The 17,464-nt window shown below is 44.4% G+C and overlaps 2 protein-coding genes across 2 annotated transcripts in view; one reads left to right on the top strand and one right to left on the bottom strand.

The window, feature by feature from the left end:
• LOC107295542 (cathepsin Z) overlaps nucleotides 1–6,915 on the top strand; it is a 14,089-nt gene extending 7,174 nt beyond the window's left edge. The window contains exons 2-6 of the mRNA XM_015824867.1: nucleotides 267–430; nucleotides 1,999–2,178; nucleotides 3,713–3,863; nucleotides 4,518–4,680; nucleotides 6,612–6,915. Of these exons, the coding sequence (XP_015680353.1) occupies nucleotides 267–430; nucleotides 1,999–2,178; nucleotides 3,713–3,863; nucleotides 4,518–4,680; nucleotides 6,612–6,725 (772 nt within the window). The 3' untranslated portion in view covers nucleotides 6,726–6,915. The remainder of the gene's footprint in view (nucleotides 1–266; nucleotides 431–1,998; nucleotides 2,179–3,712; nucleotides 3,864–4,517; nucleotides 4,681–6,611) is intronic.
• Nucleotides 6,916–9,810: 2,895 nt separating this feature from the next.
• Nucleotides 9,811–17,464, bottom strand: part of NELFCD (negative elongation factor complex member C/D) — a 26,700-nt gene continuing 19,046 nt past the window's right edge. Inside the window, exons 14-16 of the mRNA XM_015824866.1 lie at nucleotides 16,403–16,543; nucleotides 15,043–15,172; nucleotides 9,811–10,765 (exon numbers count right to left, since the gene is read on the bottom strand). Coding sequence (XP_015680352.1) covers nucleotides 10,731–10,765; nucleotides 15,043–15,172; nucleotides 16,403–16,543 — 306 coding nt within the window. The 3' untranslated portion in view covers nucleotides 9,811–10,730. The remainder of the gene's footprint in view (nucleotides 10,766–15,042; nucleotides 15,173–16,402; nucleotides 16,544–17,464) is intronic.

The raw sequence follows: 17,464 nt of genomic DNA, 5'->3' as shown, positions 1-17,464 counted from the left end.
TTTTGCAAAACAGGCAAGAGAACAAAGTCCATCTGAGAACTTTAGAAAATAGTTGAGGTCATCAGGAAAAAAGGCATCTCGTGATCAAGTCACTTCCTTTCTGCCTAAGTTATTTCACAAACAGTCAATGAATCAACTGAAGTGGGAATTATATCTGCTGCTTAGACTGGTTTAGACTTGGTCATAAATCAAAGCAAGCACTGAGAAATAACCCTCTTAACCTTGCTCACAGAACGTTAACTTTCCTTATTATTTTTCCCCCAAAGAACCTATCCTCGTCCACATGAATATTTGGATATCTCTAAGTTGCCCAAGAGTTGGGACTGGAGAAGCAGAGATGGAGTCAATTATGCGAGCACCACTCGAAACCAGCACATCCCCCAGTATTGTGGATCATGTTGGGCTCACGGCAGCACCAGTGCCTTTGCAGGTATGGGATACCTACTAGTTATACTTTCCTCTGAGCATTGAGAATCACAAGTCTTCCTCCCTCCTAAGGGAGGAAATGCATAGATTTTTAAAAAAATCTTAGTCACTACACCTCACATCACAATCTGCCTTTCAAATCAAATTAAGTGTTTTCATTTGAAAGTGTGGTATGCCTTTTGAGGTTGGGCAATACTGTATGAGAGCTGGAGAGCTTATTCATTGGCGTTATCTCTGAGTTAGTTGTGTAGTTCTCTGCCTCCTGATTGAAGGCAAGGTCTCCTTCAAGCTGAGTTCAACTCCTGGTAATTTCACATCCACATGTCCCAAAGTTGCTGTTTTACAAGGCAACTGGACTTTCTTGTTCTTCTTTGAAGACGTTTTGCTTCTCATCCAAGAAGCTTCTTCAGCTCTGATTGGACGGTGGGATTCTTCCATTCCCCACCATCCAGTCAGAACCGAAGAAGCGAAACATCTTCAAAGAAAAACAAGAAAGTCCAGTTGCCTCTTGAAAAAGCAACTTTGGGACAACCATGACCTGGATGACTGAGAATCTCCACAGACATTCAGATCCACATCCACATCGCTTTCTTAGATAGCGCCACGGTGGTGCAGTGGTTAGAATGCAGTATTGCAGGCTAATTCTACTACTGCCAGCAGTTCGAGTCTCACTGGCTCAAGGTTGACTCAGCCTTCCATCCTTCCGAGGTCAGTAAAATGAGGACACAGATTGTTGGGGGCAATATGCTGATTCTGTAAACCACTTAGAGAGGGCTGTAAAGTATTGTGAAGCGATATATAAGTCTAAAAGCTATTGCTATTGCTTTCTTAGCGGTAGCATGGAAGCCATTTGTCACTGTCATCTTTTTTTTTCAACCCTGTTTTAGCCTCTTACTTACCTTACCTAAGTACTAATCAGGTTCAACACTGCTCAAGTTCTCAGCCCAGGTTTTGTCATATTAAACGGCAATGGACAATGGGAAATTATTGTGATAAAGGACTAAATTGGCCAGAATGGTATTATTGAAGAGAAAAATGAAAGAACAGTTGAGATTTAAAAGGGAAGGAATTCATGTGGTCACTTTATGGAGCAAATAGCAGGTTTCTAAGATCCATTTTCATTTTTGTATTGAAATGTAAGGTCTGGTACAAAATAGTGGGTGGCAGTTAGGGAAAAAGAAACAGAGGATCACTTACTTGTCTCCTGTATCTCATGAATCAGACATGGACAATCTGTACTCCATGACTAGGTTTGAATTAAGTCATAGATTAATGTATTACAGATTGCAAACAAATCACAATAAAAGTGGTCTGGGTTGGCCCGACATAGGAAACCACAAACCGTGGCTGAGTTCAGAAAACACACCAAGCCAAAGTCAATCAAAGAAAAATATGCACCGATGATGTTACCTAGTTGGGTAATGAAATGTTTGCAAGAAAACAACCAAGCTCAGAGAGCACCCAAGGACTTCAAAGAAAAATATTTTGGCTTAGCACGTTGTGGGAACTCGGTCTAGTGGCTTAGAAGGGTTACAGTTTTTGTTACTTTCAAAGCTTATTTCTCTCTCTTAGATCGCATAAATATCAGGAAGAAAGGTGCCTGGCCCTCGGCGTATCTCTCTGTTCAAAATGTGATTGACTGTGCCAATGCTGGATCTTGTGAAGGTGGGGATGACAGTGGCGTGTGGCAATATGCTCATGAACACGGCATCCCGGATGAAACATGCAACAATTATCAAGCTAAAGACCAAGGTATGTATGATCAGAGCACAAAGGGAAGGGAATTTTAACCATCCACCATTTGTATCAGCCTTGCAATGGATGCAAACATTTACTAGCCCACATACCTCATCTACTAGCATGAGCCTGTGATCGTTACTTCTAAGGAGTGGTAATAACGATCACCCCAATTTCGCAAAGGGTGAAAATTTCAGAATATTTTCTCCAACAAGATATTTTGCCAATGTCTTGGACATTGTTTTTCCCCTAACAAACTCATTGGACAGCTATATTAATGGTCACTAAAAAATAAATATATTTTGTTGATCTTGGAGAATGTAACTGAACAACCTTGCTAATACGTCCACAAAGGTTATGACCTACAGAGAGTTTGGCTATTAGCTCACAAATGTCTGTGTTCCAAAGATGTCTTTTCATGAGGCAACTGGACTTCCTTGTTTTTCCTTTGAAGACGTTTCGCTTCTTATCCAAGAAGCTTCTTCAGCTCTGACTGGATGGTGGGGAATGGCAGGATTTATACTCCTTGCAGACAGCTGGTCATTTGCATTCTTTTAGAGAGTCGCTGAGGCCACCTGGAGGCTTATCTGTGTCTTCAGGGTCACCTGAGTTGTGTAAATGGATATGGAGCCTTCTTGGAACTGTTGAAAGGAATGTGTTGTAGACTGGAGATAGATGATGGCGTATCCCTCCCCCTCTGTTGATCTGGATGACTGAGAATCTCCATAGACAAATGTCTGTGTTGTTTACGTAAGCCCCTTCCCAATTGCCTGGAGTTAGTTCATATCCATTATAGGTAGCCATGCTGATTACAAAACTGCCCTCAAGCACATAAAACATTGAATGTACATTGAGCTGCTTCATAGTGAATTTAGAAGGAGTGCAGCAACATGATTATACTGTGGAAAGAAATTTTGGTACTGTGCAACCATCCCTTCCACCCAATGCCCTTCTTCATTTAAATTACAGGCAGTCCTCGACTTACAGTCGTGATTGAGCCTAGAATTACAGTCGTAAGTTGTGGTGGTCATTGAGCAGGTCACCATGCCCAATTTTACAACCTTTTTTGTGGGAGTCATCAGGCAAACAGGACGGTTGTTTAAGAAAGTTTATTTTCCTCAGCGAGTGTTTTTTGTTGGAAACCGGAAGTAAATGTGAAAGTACAGGTGTTCCTCGATTGGCAAATGACTAAAATTTCAACGGCACTGAAAAATGTGACTCTTTTCCACACTTGTGACTGATGTAACCTCCCCATGGTCACATGATCAAATTTCGGACACTTGGCAACTGGCATGTATTTCTGATGGATCCCCTTTTGCGACCTTCTGGCAAGCAAAGTCAATGGGGAAGCCAGATTCATTTAATAACCATGTTACAACTGCAGTGATTCACTAAACTACAATGGCAAGAAAAGTAGTAATATGGGGCAAAATTCACTTAACTGTCCTGCTTAGCGACTGAAATTTTGAACTCAATTGTGGGTCGTAAGTTGAGGACTACCTGCAGTAGGCTATCTGTTTCCATTTATCTTGTGCAATTATTTTTGAAGCATGCAAGAAATTTAACCAATGTGGAACATGCACAACCTTCGGGGAATGCCACGTGATAAAAAACTACACCCTCTGGAAAGTAGGAGATTATGGCAATGTGAGCGGTCGAGAGAAGATGATGGCGGAAATCTATGCAAATGGACCAATCAGGTACGGGAGTGGGCGTACATTTTATGGCTCAGAATGATTCGTTTAATTTTTCTTTCCTTCCCAGGGGGTGTGGCTAGTGAAGTCATGTGATTGAAGTAGGTGTGGATAGCGATGTTGGTTCAGTGGAGGAAAGGAAATTATTTAAAGTCATGTTTCCTACCTTTGGCAACTTTAAGATGTGTGGACTTCAACTCCCAGAATTCCTCTGCTACCAATAGGAAAAGCCTCTCCCATTATCTTATTTATTTAAGTCCCTAAAGGTGGAGTCTAGTAGCGCTGTCTGGTACTAATGTCCAGTGTGGGGGTGGGGGATGGAATTTGGCCTATTTTGTCCTATCCCCCCAAAAAACAGCATTAGGACTTTGAGGGCATTCATGGACCATGTATGGGGAAGACTGTATAGTCTCCCATTGATGAGCTGCTCAAACCTGAGATAGAGGTTATACCTCAATAGAAATGCATAGGTTCAATTTCTCTTCTAGGTGTATTCAAATCCATGATTGGCTCACAGCGAGTGTTATTGTGCATGATGTGTTACTTGAGCCCACCTAGCTAATTTTGAAACTAGTTGGGAACTCTTCACTTCTGTGATAACTGCACCCATTTCAGCCTTGTTTGCTTTGCTAGCCTTCTAATTTCCTGTAATTGAAACAGTTGTGGGATCATGGCTACCCCAGGCCTGGACAACTACACCGGAGGAATTTATGCTGAATATCACTCTGAAGCTTTCATCAACCATATTATCTCTGTGGTTGGTTGGGGTGTGGAAGGTGGAACTGAATACTGGATTGTCCGCAACTCGTGGGGAGAGCCGTGGGTAAGCAGAAGCAAGATCTTTCTTTTAAGAAAAAAAAAATAAGAGAAGCAAGATCTTTCTTTTAAGGAAAAAAAAAAGAAAAGCAAGATCTTTCTTTTAAGGGAAAAAAAATAAGAGAAGCAAGATCTTTCTTTTAAGGAAAAAAATAACTTGAGGGTTGTTAGAGTGATATGTTTCACTTCAGGGTAGAGGTTGTTTTTAATCTTTATAAACTCTTCCAAGCTCTTGGTTGTCACCTACGGAGACCTGCAAAAGTTTTAAGCAAACAATAATTCTGAATGTGACAAAAGGGGGAAATGCTTAAATACATGCCAAGAAAGTCAAGATACAGCAAATTTAAATGAAATTAAATGTTTTAGTATTTGATCTGATCTCCATCAGGGCATGTTAGTGTGTGATCTCAGTACAGCACTAAAACACCAGCTTTTGTCTCTTGAATGAGAAATTCTTAGTAGCATAGACACCAGAATGCAACTGTAGATAGGTGAGGAGCAGGGATGTCCACAAAGGTGGGGGGGGGGGTGTATATTATGAGTGTGCAAAAACTGAAGATGGCAGTTGTGATCACAAAATCCAAACCCACTCCAGAAAGAGGCATGGCCTTAATCACGATTAAAAGGCTATCTTGACATTTTCACACCCTCATCCCCTCTAGTGAGAAGTTCTTGCATTGGTGGAAGAGCCGTTGATTATCCTGTGATACAAGAGCAGAATTCTTTGGCAAGACAGAAATTTAAATCCATACGGGATCTATAAATGTAGCCCTGACTTGGCCCACCACTACCTTGCATTAGCCCTAGTGCTGCTTTAATTAATTCCTGCAGGATTCTTCTCCATGTTAGTTGCATTCAATGATTCCTTAAGTAACAAAGATGTTCCTCTGAATTTCACAAATGCCTTTTTATGAAAAGAGCGTGGAAAATATAATACGAGGAAATGGAGTTATTGGGCAATGCTGGAATTTGAGAACTTTTGTAGAGCCAGATGATGGGTCTGTTTAGGCCAGGAGTAGGCAACCTTGGCTCTTTTAATGACTTGTGGACTTTTCAACTCCTAGAATTCCTGAGCCAGCCATGCTGAGGGGAAAGGGAGAGGTTTCCAAGCTGAGCCATGCTGGCTCAGGAATTCTGGGAGTTGAAGCCCACGAGTCATAAAAGAGCCAAGGTTGCCTACCCCTGGTTTAAGCCAATATTATCTCCTGAGTAGCAACCAAGTTTCAGGGTTTCCCAGCTCCTCGTGACTATGTTAAGCACTGAAACTGAAAGAAGCCACCAGGAGAGATGGCAGGACCTACTTTATCCGCTGTATTGCTTAAAGAGGACCTTCAGAATGATATTCCCGTCCCCATGGACACCAGATCTCCTCACAACCATACTGGTGGAATTGTGGTCAAGGAGAGCTATGCAATTCAAATGCAGCAATGCTGTCAGACTCAAAACCAAGAATGGCCCATATTGATTCTTCCAAGCTGATTTCTTTATTGTTTCATGCCCATAGACAAAAATCTTGCCAGACTAAAGACTCTGCCATCTGCTTCTACGATATTCTTTGTGAAATATTAGGGAGGGACTTTCTTCATCTTCTTTCTCTCACACCAGAACATCTGGACTGAGTTGCCTCTTACTCCTCTGGAATGCAACCTCTCCCTCCCAGGGATCCACTTCCTTACTGCGTTCCATCACAAAAGCAATAGTCTGAGCAAGGGAGGCACAAGGAGATCAGGTCTTGATCCCAGTTCATCTGGGTATTCCGGCTCACCATCAAAAGATAGGGAACAATGGGGCAGATCCTGCACCACTGCATTGTTGGCACCTTTTTCTCAAGTCCTTGCACAATCAAGGCTTAAATGGCATTTTTGGAACAGAGCTGTAAAATGAGAACAAGGGTTGGGCCAGAATTCTTTGTGATGTGCCTTATGTTCGTAATTCCAGGGCGAAAAAGGATGGCTGCGCATCGTGACAAGTACATATAAAGGCGGGAAAGGAGCAGACTATAATCTGGCTGTTGAAGAAATGTGCACATATGGAGACCCCATTGTACCTTGAATTCTATTGCAAGAATTCAATTTTTCAGCCAGTTGTTTATTTTTGAAAGGGAAAATTGCTTTCTGCAGGATGGCTACACATGGACTGATAATTAAACTGAGATTTCAATCTTCTTTTTTAATTAAAGATTTTGCATAAACTATCAAAATGAATGTACTGATTGCGCTGAGAAAACCTGGCACTGTTTTTCAAATGGAAGTGAGCTGTGATTTAACCTTGACCCTTTTCAGTCAGGGTTCAGGCCAGATTATGGGACTGAGACTGCATCTAAGTGCTCTTAAATGACCTCTTCTGGGAGTGGGTGGGGGTGGGGTGTCCCACTCCCAAAAGCATAGAATCAAAATCACACCTCAACACCCTTCAATACCATCAATTATGGCCACCTTCTAGACGGGCTTCGAAAGTTGAGGATGAGTGGCACTGTCTTGGCTTGGTTCTTCTCCTTCCTCTGGGGTCAGTTCCAGTTGAAGTTGGGGGAGGGGGAAGATCTAGCCCACAGCCCCTACTGCGTGGGATGTCCCAGGGCTCAGTTCTCTTTTCTCTCCTAGTTCACACACACGAGGCCGCAAGGTGAGGTAATCCAATGGTTTGCGGTAAGATATCAATATGAATATACCCAGCTTTCAATCTCCACTCTGGACTGCCTGAACGATGCCATGGATTTCCTGTCTCAATGCTTGGAAGCTGTAAGGGTCTGGATGAGGTGCAATGGGCTAAACAAGACAGAGTGGCTTTGGGTATTTGGGTAGCACTTGGTCTTATGGCTCCCTCTAGAAAAGCAGGTGGCAGCATGGCCAGGAGGGCCTTTACACAATTTAGGGCAGACATGTCAAACTCGCGACGTCACGTGACGTCGTGCAACGTATCGGCATGGTTTTGCCATTGCTGGCAATGGGGTGGCCGCAGCTTCTGGATGACGCATCCAGCCTGCGGGCCGGCAGTTTGACACCCCTGCCTTAGGGTGATGTGCCTGCTGTGCCTGTTCCTGGATTGGGTGGCTTTGCTCACAGTCACTCATGCCCTCTTCTGCACTGAGCTTTACATGGAGCTGACCTTGAAGTGCCTACTGAAGCTTCAATTGGTAGAAAATGCAGCTGCACTGGGAAGAAACGGTATCGGATAGTCAACATATATAACACCAATGCTTTGTGAGTAGCATTGGTTACCAGCAGTGTTTCCAAGTGCAACTCAAGGTACTGGTGATCACCTTAGAAGCCCTACATGGTTTGGGGCTGGGTTACCTTAGGGACCATCTTCTCCCAATCATTTCTACCCAACCAGGCAGGCAGGTTGGTCCCGTTAGTCAAGGAATGTCAGCTGGCAGAAAGCAGATGTGCCTTCTCTGCCTTCCGGAAGATTCTTCCTTCAGATATCAGGATGACCCCAACCCTGTTGGCCTTTCACAACTGCTGGCCTTCACACAACTGTAAAATTGTGTGTCCAGGCTTGGAGACCAAATGTGTTAAGGACCCCATTTCCTGGCTGTGTTAACATCCATAGTAACAAGTTTTACTTAGTGCAATATATATTTTGTACTTTTAAATTATTTTAATGTTTTATAATGTATGCTACCCAGAGTCCACTTGTTGAGATGGGCAGCTATAGAAATAAAATAAATAAATAAATAAATAAATAAAACAATCATGTTTAATTCTTTTTGAAATGTGTAACATTTGGGGGCAGATTTCTTAAATTATTTTATTATGTGAAACTAATAAGGATGTCAAATTTCCTACTCTCTGTGGCAAATGCATAGACTAAACCCTAGGCAGAAAGGCAACCATTCAAAGTTTCATTTGCGTCAAAACAAGTGACTTATGTCCGGTCCACTGCACTTAACGACCCCGACATCCTCATGGTCAGGTGATCAAAATTTGGACATTTGGCAACTGACTCATATTTAAGACGGTTGCGCTGTCCCTGGGTCATGTGGTCGCTATTTGTGACCTTCCCAGCTGGCTTCTGATAAGCAAAGTCAATGTAGGAAGTCAGATTCGCTTAATAACCATGTGATTCATTAAAAACCTTCGGTGATTTGCTTAACAACCATGGCAAAAAAAATGTAAAATTGGGCATGACTCACTTAACAACTGCCTTGCTCAGCAATGGAAATTCTGATCTAAGTCGAGGATTTCCTGTGGGTTCCCCCCCCTTTTTCAGTTAACCAGAACTACGTGCTCCATCCCTCCTCTCACCCCAGATCAGATTCTTTAATGTTTTATGTATTTATGTGGTGCCTTCAAGTCAGTCTTGACTCTTAATTACCTAGAAAAGTTTCTGAAGTTTTCAGTGTTTTCAAAAGCGTTTTGCCATTGCCTCCTTCCTAGGGCTGAGAGAGAATGACTGGCCCAAGGTCACTCAGCTGGCTTTGTGCCTAAGATAGGACTAGAACTCAGTCTCCAGTTTCTAGCTATACTACTGAACTTGCAAAGTACATGTCATACACTCTGGCTCATAAGCCATTTAGTTAGGATCAACAGACCCAGTGAGTTCAGTAACACTACAGTTCAGTGGTTCTCAACCTGTGGGTCAGGACCCCATTTGGCGTTGATCGACCATTTCACGGGGGTCGCCAAGCAAGGCTGTCTGCCATTTTTTTTGTCCGCCATTTTTTCCCCTTTTCCGGCGGGTGCCTTACCTCCCTTGGGCTGGGCCAGCTGGTGGTCGGCCTGCTCCGTCTCTGCCGCTTGCCAGCTACGCCTCAGCCGGCGCAGGGGGCGGAACCACGCATGTGCGGCGCTCCCGGGCAGGGAAAGTCCTCAACTTACGACCGGTTGGGTAGTCCTCGACTTACGACCGGTTTAGTCCTCGACTTACGACCGGTTTAGTCCTCGACTTACAACTGGTTGGGGTCGCGGCATTAAAAAGGTTGAGAACCACTGCTATAGTTCAATGTTTTGGGTAAACCCAGCTAATATATGAAAAAAACTGATGTCTATTTTTCTACCCGCTTATTAAAAACTATACCAGTATATCATCTTTTCAGTATTTTCCATCAGTGTTGTTGGTCTTGCAAATTGAAACAGTGAACACTACAATCCACAGGCGCAACAATTTTTACTCAAAAGGAAATTTATTAAAAATTACAAGCTGTCACACTTCTCACTCATCTGATATGTAGCGAGAAGACATGTCTGAAAAGTTACATGTTATTATACTGTATATGCTATGCATTTAGAGAAATGTAACAGCACATATATATATATATTTCCCTCAAAGTAATGAAACTTACTGATAATGGTTAATATTTTAATTATTTTCTCCTAAAAGAACACTACCTGTGTTTCTTTGCTAGGGTTCACAAACATAAACATTTGTGATGCACAAATGATTTTCTTTTTTTAAAAAGAATTCAGAACTGGAATGCAACAGATACTAAGCATAGGTCTGTTTCTCAACAATCATCCATGATGGTGGATTTACAAGCTGCAATGTTATAAAGACATTGTAAGGAGGTTTATCCAGACTGAGGTCCACCAAAGGATAGGATTGGGAGACCCAACATATGTGAGGGTGCCCTGATTGGAGAAAGTTTGCGAACGGGTGTTTTCAGATGGGGCATATCTGATAAATATTTTCACCAGATGTTTATAAGATTGTCAAGAATGAGAGCAAGTATGAGAGACTAATGCACTGCTTTTCCAGTCTACAAAACTGACTGGAATACAGCCAGAGAGTGGAGAGAATTCATAAGACGGTGTCAGCTCTACCTACTAGAAGTAACCAGTCATACACTACACAATGAATTTCTTAAGAATATCACTGCTGTCATACTTTACTAGGTCATATATTTGGAGCAAGCAACCATCTTTTCAGTTCTTCAAGAGGACCAAGGTTTGAAGTAGTGACAACCTGTGCCAGTAATTGCTTTCTACACAAATAAAACTGGCCAGTGTAAGTTCCTACTTAACTTGAAACCTATCAGCAAACCATTTGAATTTCTTTATGCAGCACGAAAGAGGCCTGGTCACCAGTGTCTTCTGGATGCGGAGTTCCTCTCCTAATTCAGCTGACCATGATGAAATTCGATTTGCAGTGAGCTTTAAAGAAAACAAACAAGACAGGTTGACTTGGAGTAGAATTTATGTGCCTAAATCTTTTGATTCAAATGGAAAGCAGGGTCTGACTGTATGCATTCTTTTAACACTTTAATCCATTCTTGTAAAATACTCTCCAGTTCTCCATAGTCACATACAATACAGTATAATATAATATATCTCAGTGTCTGCTGGAGTGGGCAGCTGTAATAAATTTAATGAAATAAATCTATTTTCATAGCACACTCTTACAATTGCTTATGCCACAAAAGTTAACCTTTTAACATGTCATTTGATTGTACCAACTGTTGAATTTTACTGATCTGCACCTCTGTAGCTTAGACCAGTGTTTCTTAAACTTTTTTTCCTCCCACTTTTGAAAATTATGGAGGACCCCAAAAGATCTTTTTGTTCATATGGGTTATATTCATTGATACTTATCGTATTAAAAATTAAAATGGATGCATTCATTGTTGCTGCTGTTTCTCACAAATGTTTGATGAGATTTTAATATTGTAGGCTGGCAAGTAACTTTGATTTCCAGGACCCCTGAGACAGTCTTGGGGGACCCCCAGAGGTGGTTAGACAACACTTTAAGAAATCCTGTCTTAGACCATAGAGTAATACAGCTCTTCTTCTACCAGCTCAGCCTTAATTTAAGATGCTTACATGTCTTCAGAGGTATCCAGAGTCAAAAGTCAAGATAGAAGCCTTGAAAGCATGATTGAACGCCCTTCCCTTTTTAATGTGCATTGCATGCAGAATTTAATTGCAGCATCATGGCCCCCATCTTGGACTTTTTTACTGTGGAAACACGGGTTCTGTGCAGGTTTTCCTGCAGTCCAGCAAACACCTTGAAAAAATGCCAGGAACTCCAGGGACAGACCCTGTTGTACAGTCTGTAATACCCATTCGTCCGTGGTGGTGAACTCCCACCGATGGAAAAAATGGGACAGCCTGCCTCCGATGGGAAGGGCGATTTGGGAGTCACTTGGACTTCTTAAAGGGTCGACCTGTTCCACGAAATGGTCGCCTATTTTGTGGCTGTTGTCTAGACCGAAACCCAGTTCTGTCGAAGGGGCGGTCGTATGTGCGATCCTGTCTAGGCACGAAGGGTCAAAACGTCTGGGCTGCTGTGGAGCCCGTGTGTTGCTGAAAGGGCTGCCTCCTGGAATAAGGAGCGGGGCGTTTGTCGGAACGTTTGGTGGTGTGAGCCATGACTTTCCGCTTATCCTTGTTTTCCACAAGGAAAGGGTTCAAGGCGTCACCAAACAGATGTTTCCCCTGGTAGGGAGCGGATGCAAGGCGCCATTTGGCCTTGGCATCGGCCTGCCAATGTTTGAGCCAGAGCATCCTCCTGGCTGAAACATTGGAGGCCAAGNCATGCGGTTAACTGATGGGTCTTGCGAAAGGTTAGATCGCATTTCCTGTCATCTGCTTTGAGTGCCTCCGCTAAATCCCCAGAGACTGCTGTCTGAGACACCAAGGGAGTCCAGGCCTCATCTACCTGAGGCACCTCCAAGGCCTCAGTGAGATCCTTGGAGGTGTGATACAGCTTCTTGTCCGACCCACTAACGGAGATGGAGGCAGAAGGGGAGGACCACTGTTTCTTTATTCCTGTGAGGAATATGTGAGGACAGGGAACATGATGCTGTGTTGCCTCGGTCGCAAAAAATAAGGGGTCCGGACTCGCCTCGGCGGTAGCCTGTGGCTGAGGAAACTGATCGGACCCTATATTGGACGTGGCCGTGGCCTTGCGGAGTAATGAGAGGAACAATGCCTGATTAAAAAGACCTCCTGAGGAAGGTTCTGGGGGAAGTACCTCATCTTCCGACCAGTCGAGTTCCGGTTGGTCACCCCCCATGTGGGCTGAATAGCCACTAAGTGAGGAATGGTCAGGTGACTGGGGATCCTGAATCGAGAGGTCCTCTGCGGGCAGAGTGGGGGGAGGCATGGCTGGAGCCGGAGCCTCCGGTCCAGGCACTTGACAAGATCTTGTCGCAAGCGCCCGGTCAATGACCTTGGACAGTAAAGCCTCCAAGCGTCCGTCTGTAAATAAATCCCCTAAATCTGGGCCCCTGAGCCCGGCCGCCGTAGGTGTGAATGTAGCCTCCGGAACCGAGCTTGTGGTATAAGAAGGTTGCCCCGCTCCCGTGTGGTGTACTGTCGGGGTAACTGGGTCGACCGCCAGGGACCACACTCCCTGAGCCGAAGTGGAGGGACCCAATGGGAGATCGAATTCTGGGGCCACCAATTGATCCTGCTCACGCCTGGCCTGCTTTTGTGCCCTGTCAAATTCCCTTTCTAGGGCCTGGTGCCTGCGGCTGGCCTGCTTCTCCGCCAACTTCGATGTCCTCTTCAGGGTGGCCTTGGCCTTATGTTTCAGCTTGCCCGCTGCCTCCTGCCCGGAGGATTTGTGCCGGCCGTTGGTGGATGACGAGGACGCGGTGCCCAGGAGCTGAGGCGCCGTGGAATCCTCCATCCTGAATTGAGCTATCTCAGGTAAAACCTGAGGGGGAGCTCTGGCAAGCAAGTGGATGGCGGGAAGGTTGTTCAGAGCTAGTAACAAGTACTGCTCCCCTGACCACCTGACCTGATGAATTCTCTCTGGGACTAGGTCACGGTCGCTGGGAAGGACCGAAGGCACGTTAGGGGCCCGCAAAGGCTCCGCCCGGAGGCCTTAGGTGGCCAGTCAGGGTGCACCAGTATCCAATGGGGTCATAAAGGCCTAAAATGAGGCCTGGCACAGGCAAGGGGACCAAATTTGGTGTCCCGAATCAAGATGGTGGTCTAAGAATTTGACTGTATTTAGTCTATGATAAATATAATGTGGCCTAGCTTCAGGCCCTGTTACCAGTGCTGAGGCTAACCAGGCCAGCCGCGTGGTGCTTCCAAAATGGCCGCTGCGGCAATTTTTTAATATATATATATGGCCTCTGGCTGTTATGACTGTGTTCCCAAGGAAGAACAGGCCGAAACGGCCGCGACTTTGGGCCACTGCAAACGGCCCCTAGGGACCAGGCTGAACCAGGGAAGGCAAGGAAAGAAATCTCCTTAACGTTGGGGAGTTCGTCTCCCTCAGCCAAGCAAAAAGTCCTCCGTTTCAATCTGTCGTGGGCGCCCAAAATGGCGGCCGCGACTTTCGCCGCTTGAAAATGGCCCGGAGGAGCGAAATTTAAGAAAAACTAACTTGGCAACCAAAGCTAGGGAAGGAGAACTCCAGAAACGCCTAGGAATTGCCTCCCCTGACTGAGGAGAAAGCCTCCTGTCCGACTCTGCAAAGCGCGCCCAAAATGGCGGCCGCGACTTTCGGCTGTTGCAAACGGCCCGGAGAAGAAGGGCAAGGCCAGAGGAGAAGCGAGGGAACGAAATCCCCACAAAACGCTGCGATTTCGACTCCCTAGTCAAGGATAACCTTTCCCTTTTGTAATTCGACAGCTGCCCCAAATGGCGGCCGCAACTTTCAGCCGTTGCAAACGGCCCAGGGGAAGTAAATTTATGAGGGAGAGCTTAACAACAGCCCAATCTGAAGTTGCTTGTAAGCTCAGGGAAGGAAAGGGAAAGGTAAACGATGGGGGAAAAGGCGAAGAATGTCCTCCCCCCTCCCCAGATCCCTGGAGATTTAAACAACGAAGGGGATATTTTCCCCCCCACACACACCTCCCTCAGAAAAAAACCTCAAATCAGCCGATTTGAGGCCCCACTGATCCCACCAGTTACTAAGGGGGCTTTTCTGGGGGAATTATGCTTGAGAATCCAACGATGGGTCTCTGAACTGCAATTATCTAAGTCTAATCCTGAGAGCCAAACCTTGAGACGTCTGCAAGAGCTTGAGACCAAGATAAGACTGGGTCCCACAGCAACAGGGGGCGTGTCAAAGTTTGGCTACTTGGTCTCAGGAGCAGGCATCCAATGAAAACCCACCGGTGGATTCTCCATCTCCTGTACTGGAGAAGCCTTGAAAGCATGATTGAACGCCCTTCCCTTTTTAATGTGCATTGCATGCAGAATTTAATTGCAGCATCATGGCCCCCATCTTGGACTTTTTTACTGTGGAAACACGGGTTCTGTGCAGGTTTTCCTGCAGTCCAGCAAACACCTTGAAAAGATGAGATTGCTGCTACCTCGTAAAAACATCTGACCTTTTCAGTGGTGAAAAGCATCTGAAGAGGGATTCTGCTCAGACGTTCTCGAGGTAAATTCTTTGAGATGTGACTGCGTTCACTGCATGTAAACAGGTTGCAAACTTGAAACAAAAATGCTGTGCTGGGAAGATTTACCTATGAACTCTGTCACCGGGTCATGTTCACCTTCTGTCTTAATTGTTCCTGCAATGCTGTCATTTTCCAGAATTGGAAGAAAAAGCTGCACGAAGTCAGAGGTGTAGGGAGGAGCAATCACATCCAGTACCTATGAAATCAGATAGCAGGAAAAGACTGTGGGCTTCATTGTGGTTGTTACTGTTGTTCTGGGGACAATAATTTTATTTTAAAACATTTAGAAAATACATTGCTGCACAAAGAAAAAAAAGAGGATAATTAAACAAGGGATCGTGAAATGAAGAATAATATTTGTAACTGTCATAACATTATTTTTCTCGATTTTCTGACAGTTTCATTCTTGATTTTTGGAGCCTAACGTCAATCTTGCCAAATTCAGTCAATTAATTAATTAATTAATTAAGCATGTTGTTATGGCTACCCACTCGCTCTCAGTGACTCTGAGTACATTGCAAAAAATAAAAACTCAATATACAAACTGTAAAAGCAATACCCCCCTCTCCAAGAGGGAGGAAAAAATTAAGAATGTCAACAGACCCACAGGGAGCACCAGTTATATCACACCAGCTTGCAGTAGTACTTCTGCTATACCAAAAACCAAGAAAGACATTCTTCTAAGCCAGCAGTGTCCAACACTGGCAACTTTTAAGACTTGTGGACTTCAACACTCTCCAGTCAGCATGGGTGGCTGAATAATTCTGGGAGTTGAAGTTCACAAGTCTTAAAAGTTGCCAAGGTTGGCCACCCCTGTTTTAAGCAGTTTCCTTTTTTGTTCCTCACCTACAGACAGAAATTTTGCCAAATTAAAGCAAACTACTAACATCAGTGAAGATATACTCTGAGAACATGATAGCAGCGTTCCAATATCTCAGGGGCTGCCCCAAAGAAGAGGGAGTCAAGCTATTCTCCAAAGCACCTGAAGGCAGGACAAGAAGCAATGGATGGAAACTAATCAAGGAGAGAAGCAACCTAGAACTAAGGAGAAACTTCCTGACAGAACAATTAACCAGTGGAACAACTTGCCTCCAGAAGTTGTGAATGCTCCAACACTGGAAGTTTTTAAGAAGAGACTGGACAGCCATTTGTCCGAAATGGCATATAGGGTTTCCTGCCTGAGCAGTGGGTTGGAGTAGATGACCTCCAAGGTCCCTTCCAACTTTATTGTTATTATTAACTTCTAGGGAGCAGCTCTCTTGACCTCTTTTATCCCAACCAAGCTATCTAAACTTTGCTGTCTCTTGCTTCTTCTCTTTAATGCAGCCCCTCCCCTCCTGGGAATCTGGATTACATTTCACCACATCAGTGCAAATCAATCCACCTGCACATCATTTTAAAACTCTTTATCCAAATATTTACTGACCTCGGTCACAAAATATCTGATCAGAGATATATCCGTGTCCAACTTCTCCAGGCATTTCCGGATATAGCTGACCACTGGGAGGACGTAGCCACGGCTCAACAAGTGAACCATTCTGTCCAGAAGAGTCTTCTTAAGTTCCAGCTGAGAAAAGAGATGGTCACAGTATATTTGAAGTCCATGAAGTTGTGTAGCAATTTCCACTGTTAGTGGAGAAAATATTAGGTAAAGGTTTCCCTGTCCAGTCATGTCCGACTCTAGGGCACGGTGCTCATCTCCGTTTCTTGGCCGAGAGAGCCAGCATTGTCCAAAGACAATTTCCGTGGTCATGTGGCCAGAATGGCTATATACCAAAGCCACGGAGCGCTGTTACTTTCCCAGTGAAGTGGCACCTATTTATCTACTTGCATTTGCATGCTTTCAAACTGCTAAGTGGGCAGGATCTGGAGCAAGGATGGGAGCTCATCCCATCGCACAGTGCTCGGGTCTTGAACCAGGGCTGTCAGCTCTCCAGCTGACAAACTTAAGAGTATTTAACTGCTGAGCCATTGCACCCCCAGAGAAAATATTATTCAAGTGCAATTTTTGGCACGCGGGAGAACTATCTCATGGAATTTATGTTCTTGGCTCCATAGGAAAATAGTTTTATGCTCTGTTTATGACGTGGGTGAAAAAAAATATACTCTGCAGGGTTAAAATGTTTCTAAATTTTTTTGTGGATTTTTTAAATAGTTATTTTGGGGTTTTAAGAGGTGACATAACCTTGCAGAGCTATTGAAGCCCTTTAACAATCACATGCATTCTTTCCATCAGGAAGTTGGTTGAGGGATGACATTTGGACAATGAAAACCACCCAAATGAAATCATATCTGGACCCATACCAGTCGGGCTTCAGGCCGGGATACAGCACGGAAACGGCATTGGTCGCGTTGGTTAATGATCTCTGGAGGGCCCGGGACAGGGGTTATTCCTCTGTCCTTGTTCTTTTGGACCTCTCAGCGGCTTTTGATACTGTAGACCACGGTATCATGCTGCGGCGTCTCGGTGAGTTAGGAGTGGGAGGCA

Source organism: Protobothrops mucrosquamatus, unplaced genomic scaffold, assembly GCF_001527695.2.
Source record: "Protobothrops mucrosquamatus isolate PMUCROS unplaced genomic scaffold, P.Mucros_1.0 scaffold2394, whole genome shotgun sequence".
In the NCBI taxonomy this organism is placed as follows: domain Eukaryota; kingdom Metazoa; phylum Chordata; class Lepidosauria; order Squamata; family Viperidae; genus Protobothrops; species Protobothrops mucrosquamatus.
The sequence above is the reverse complement of the archived record's forward strand: the minus strand, read 5'-3'. Positions and strand labels throughout refer to the sequence as shown.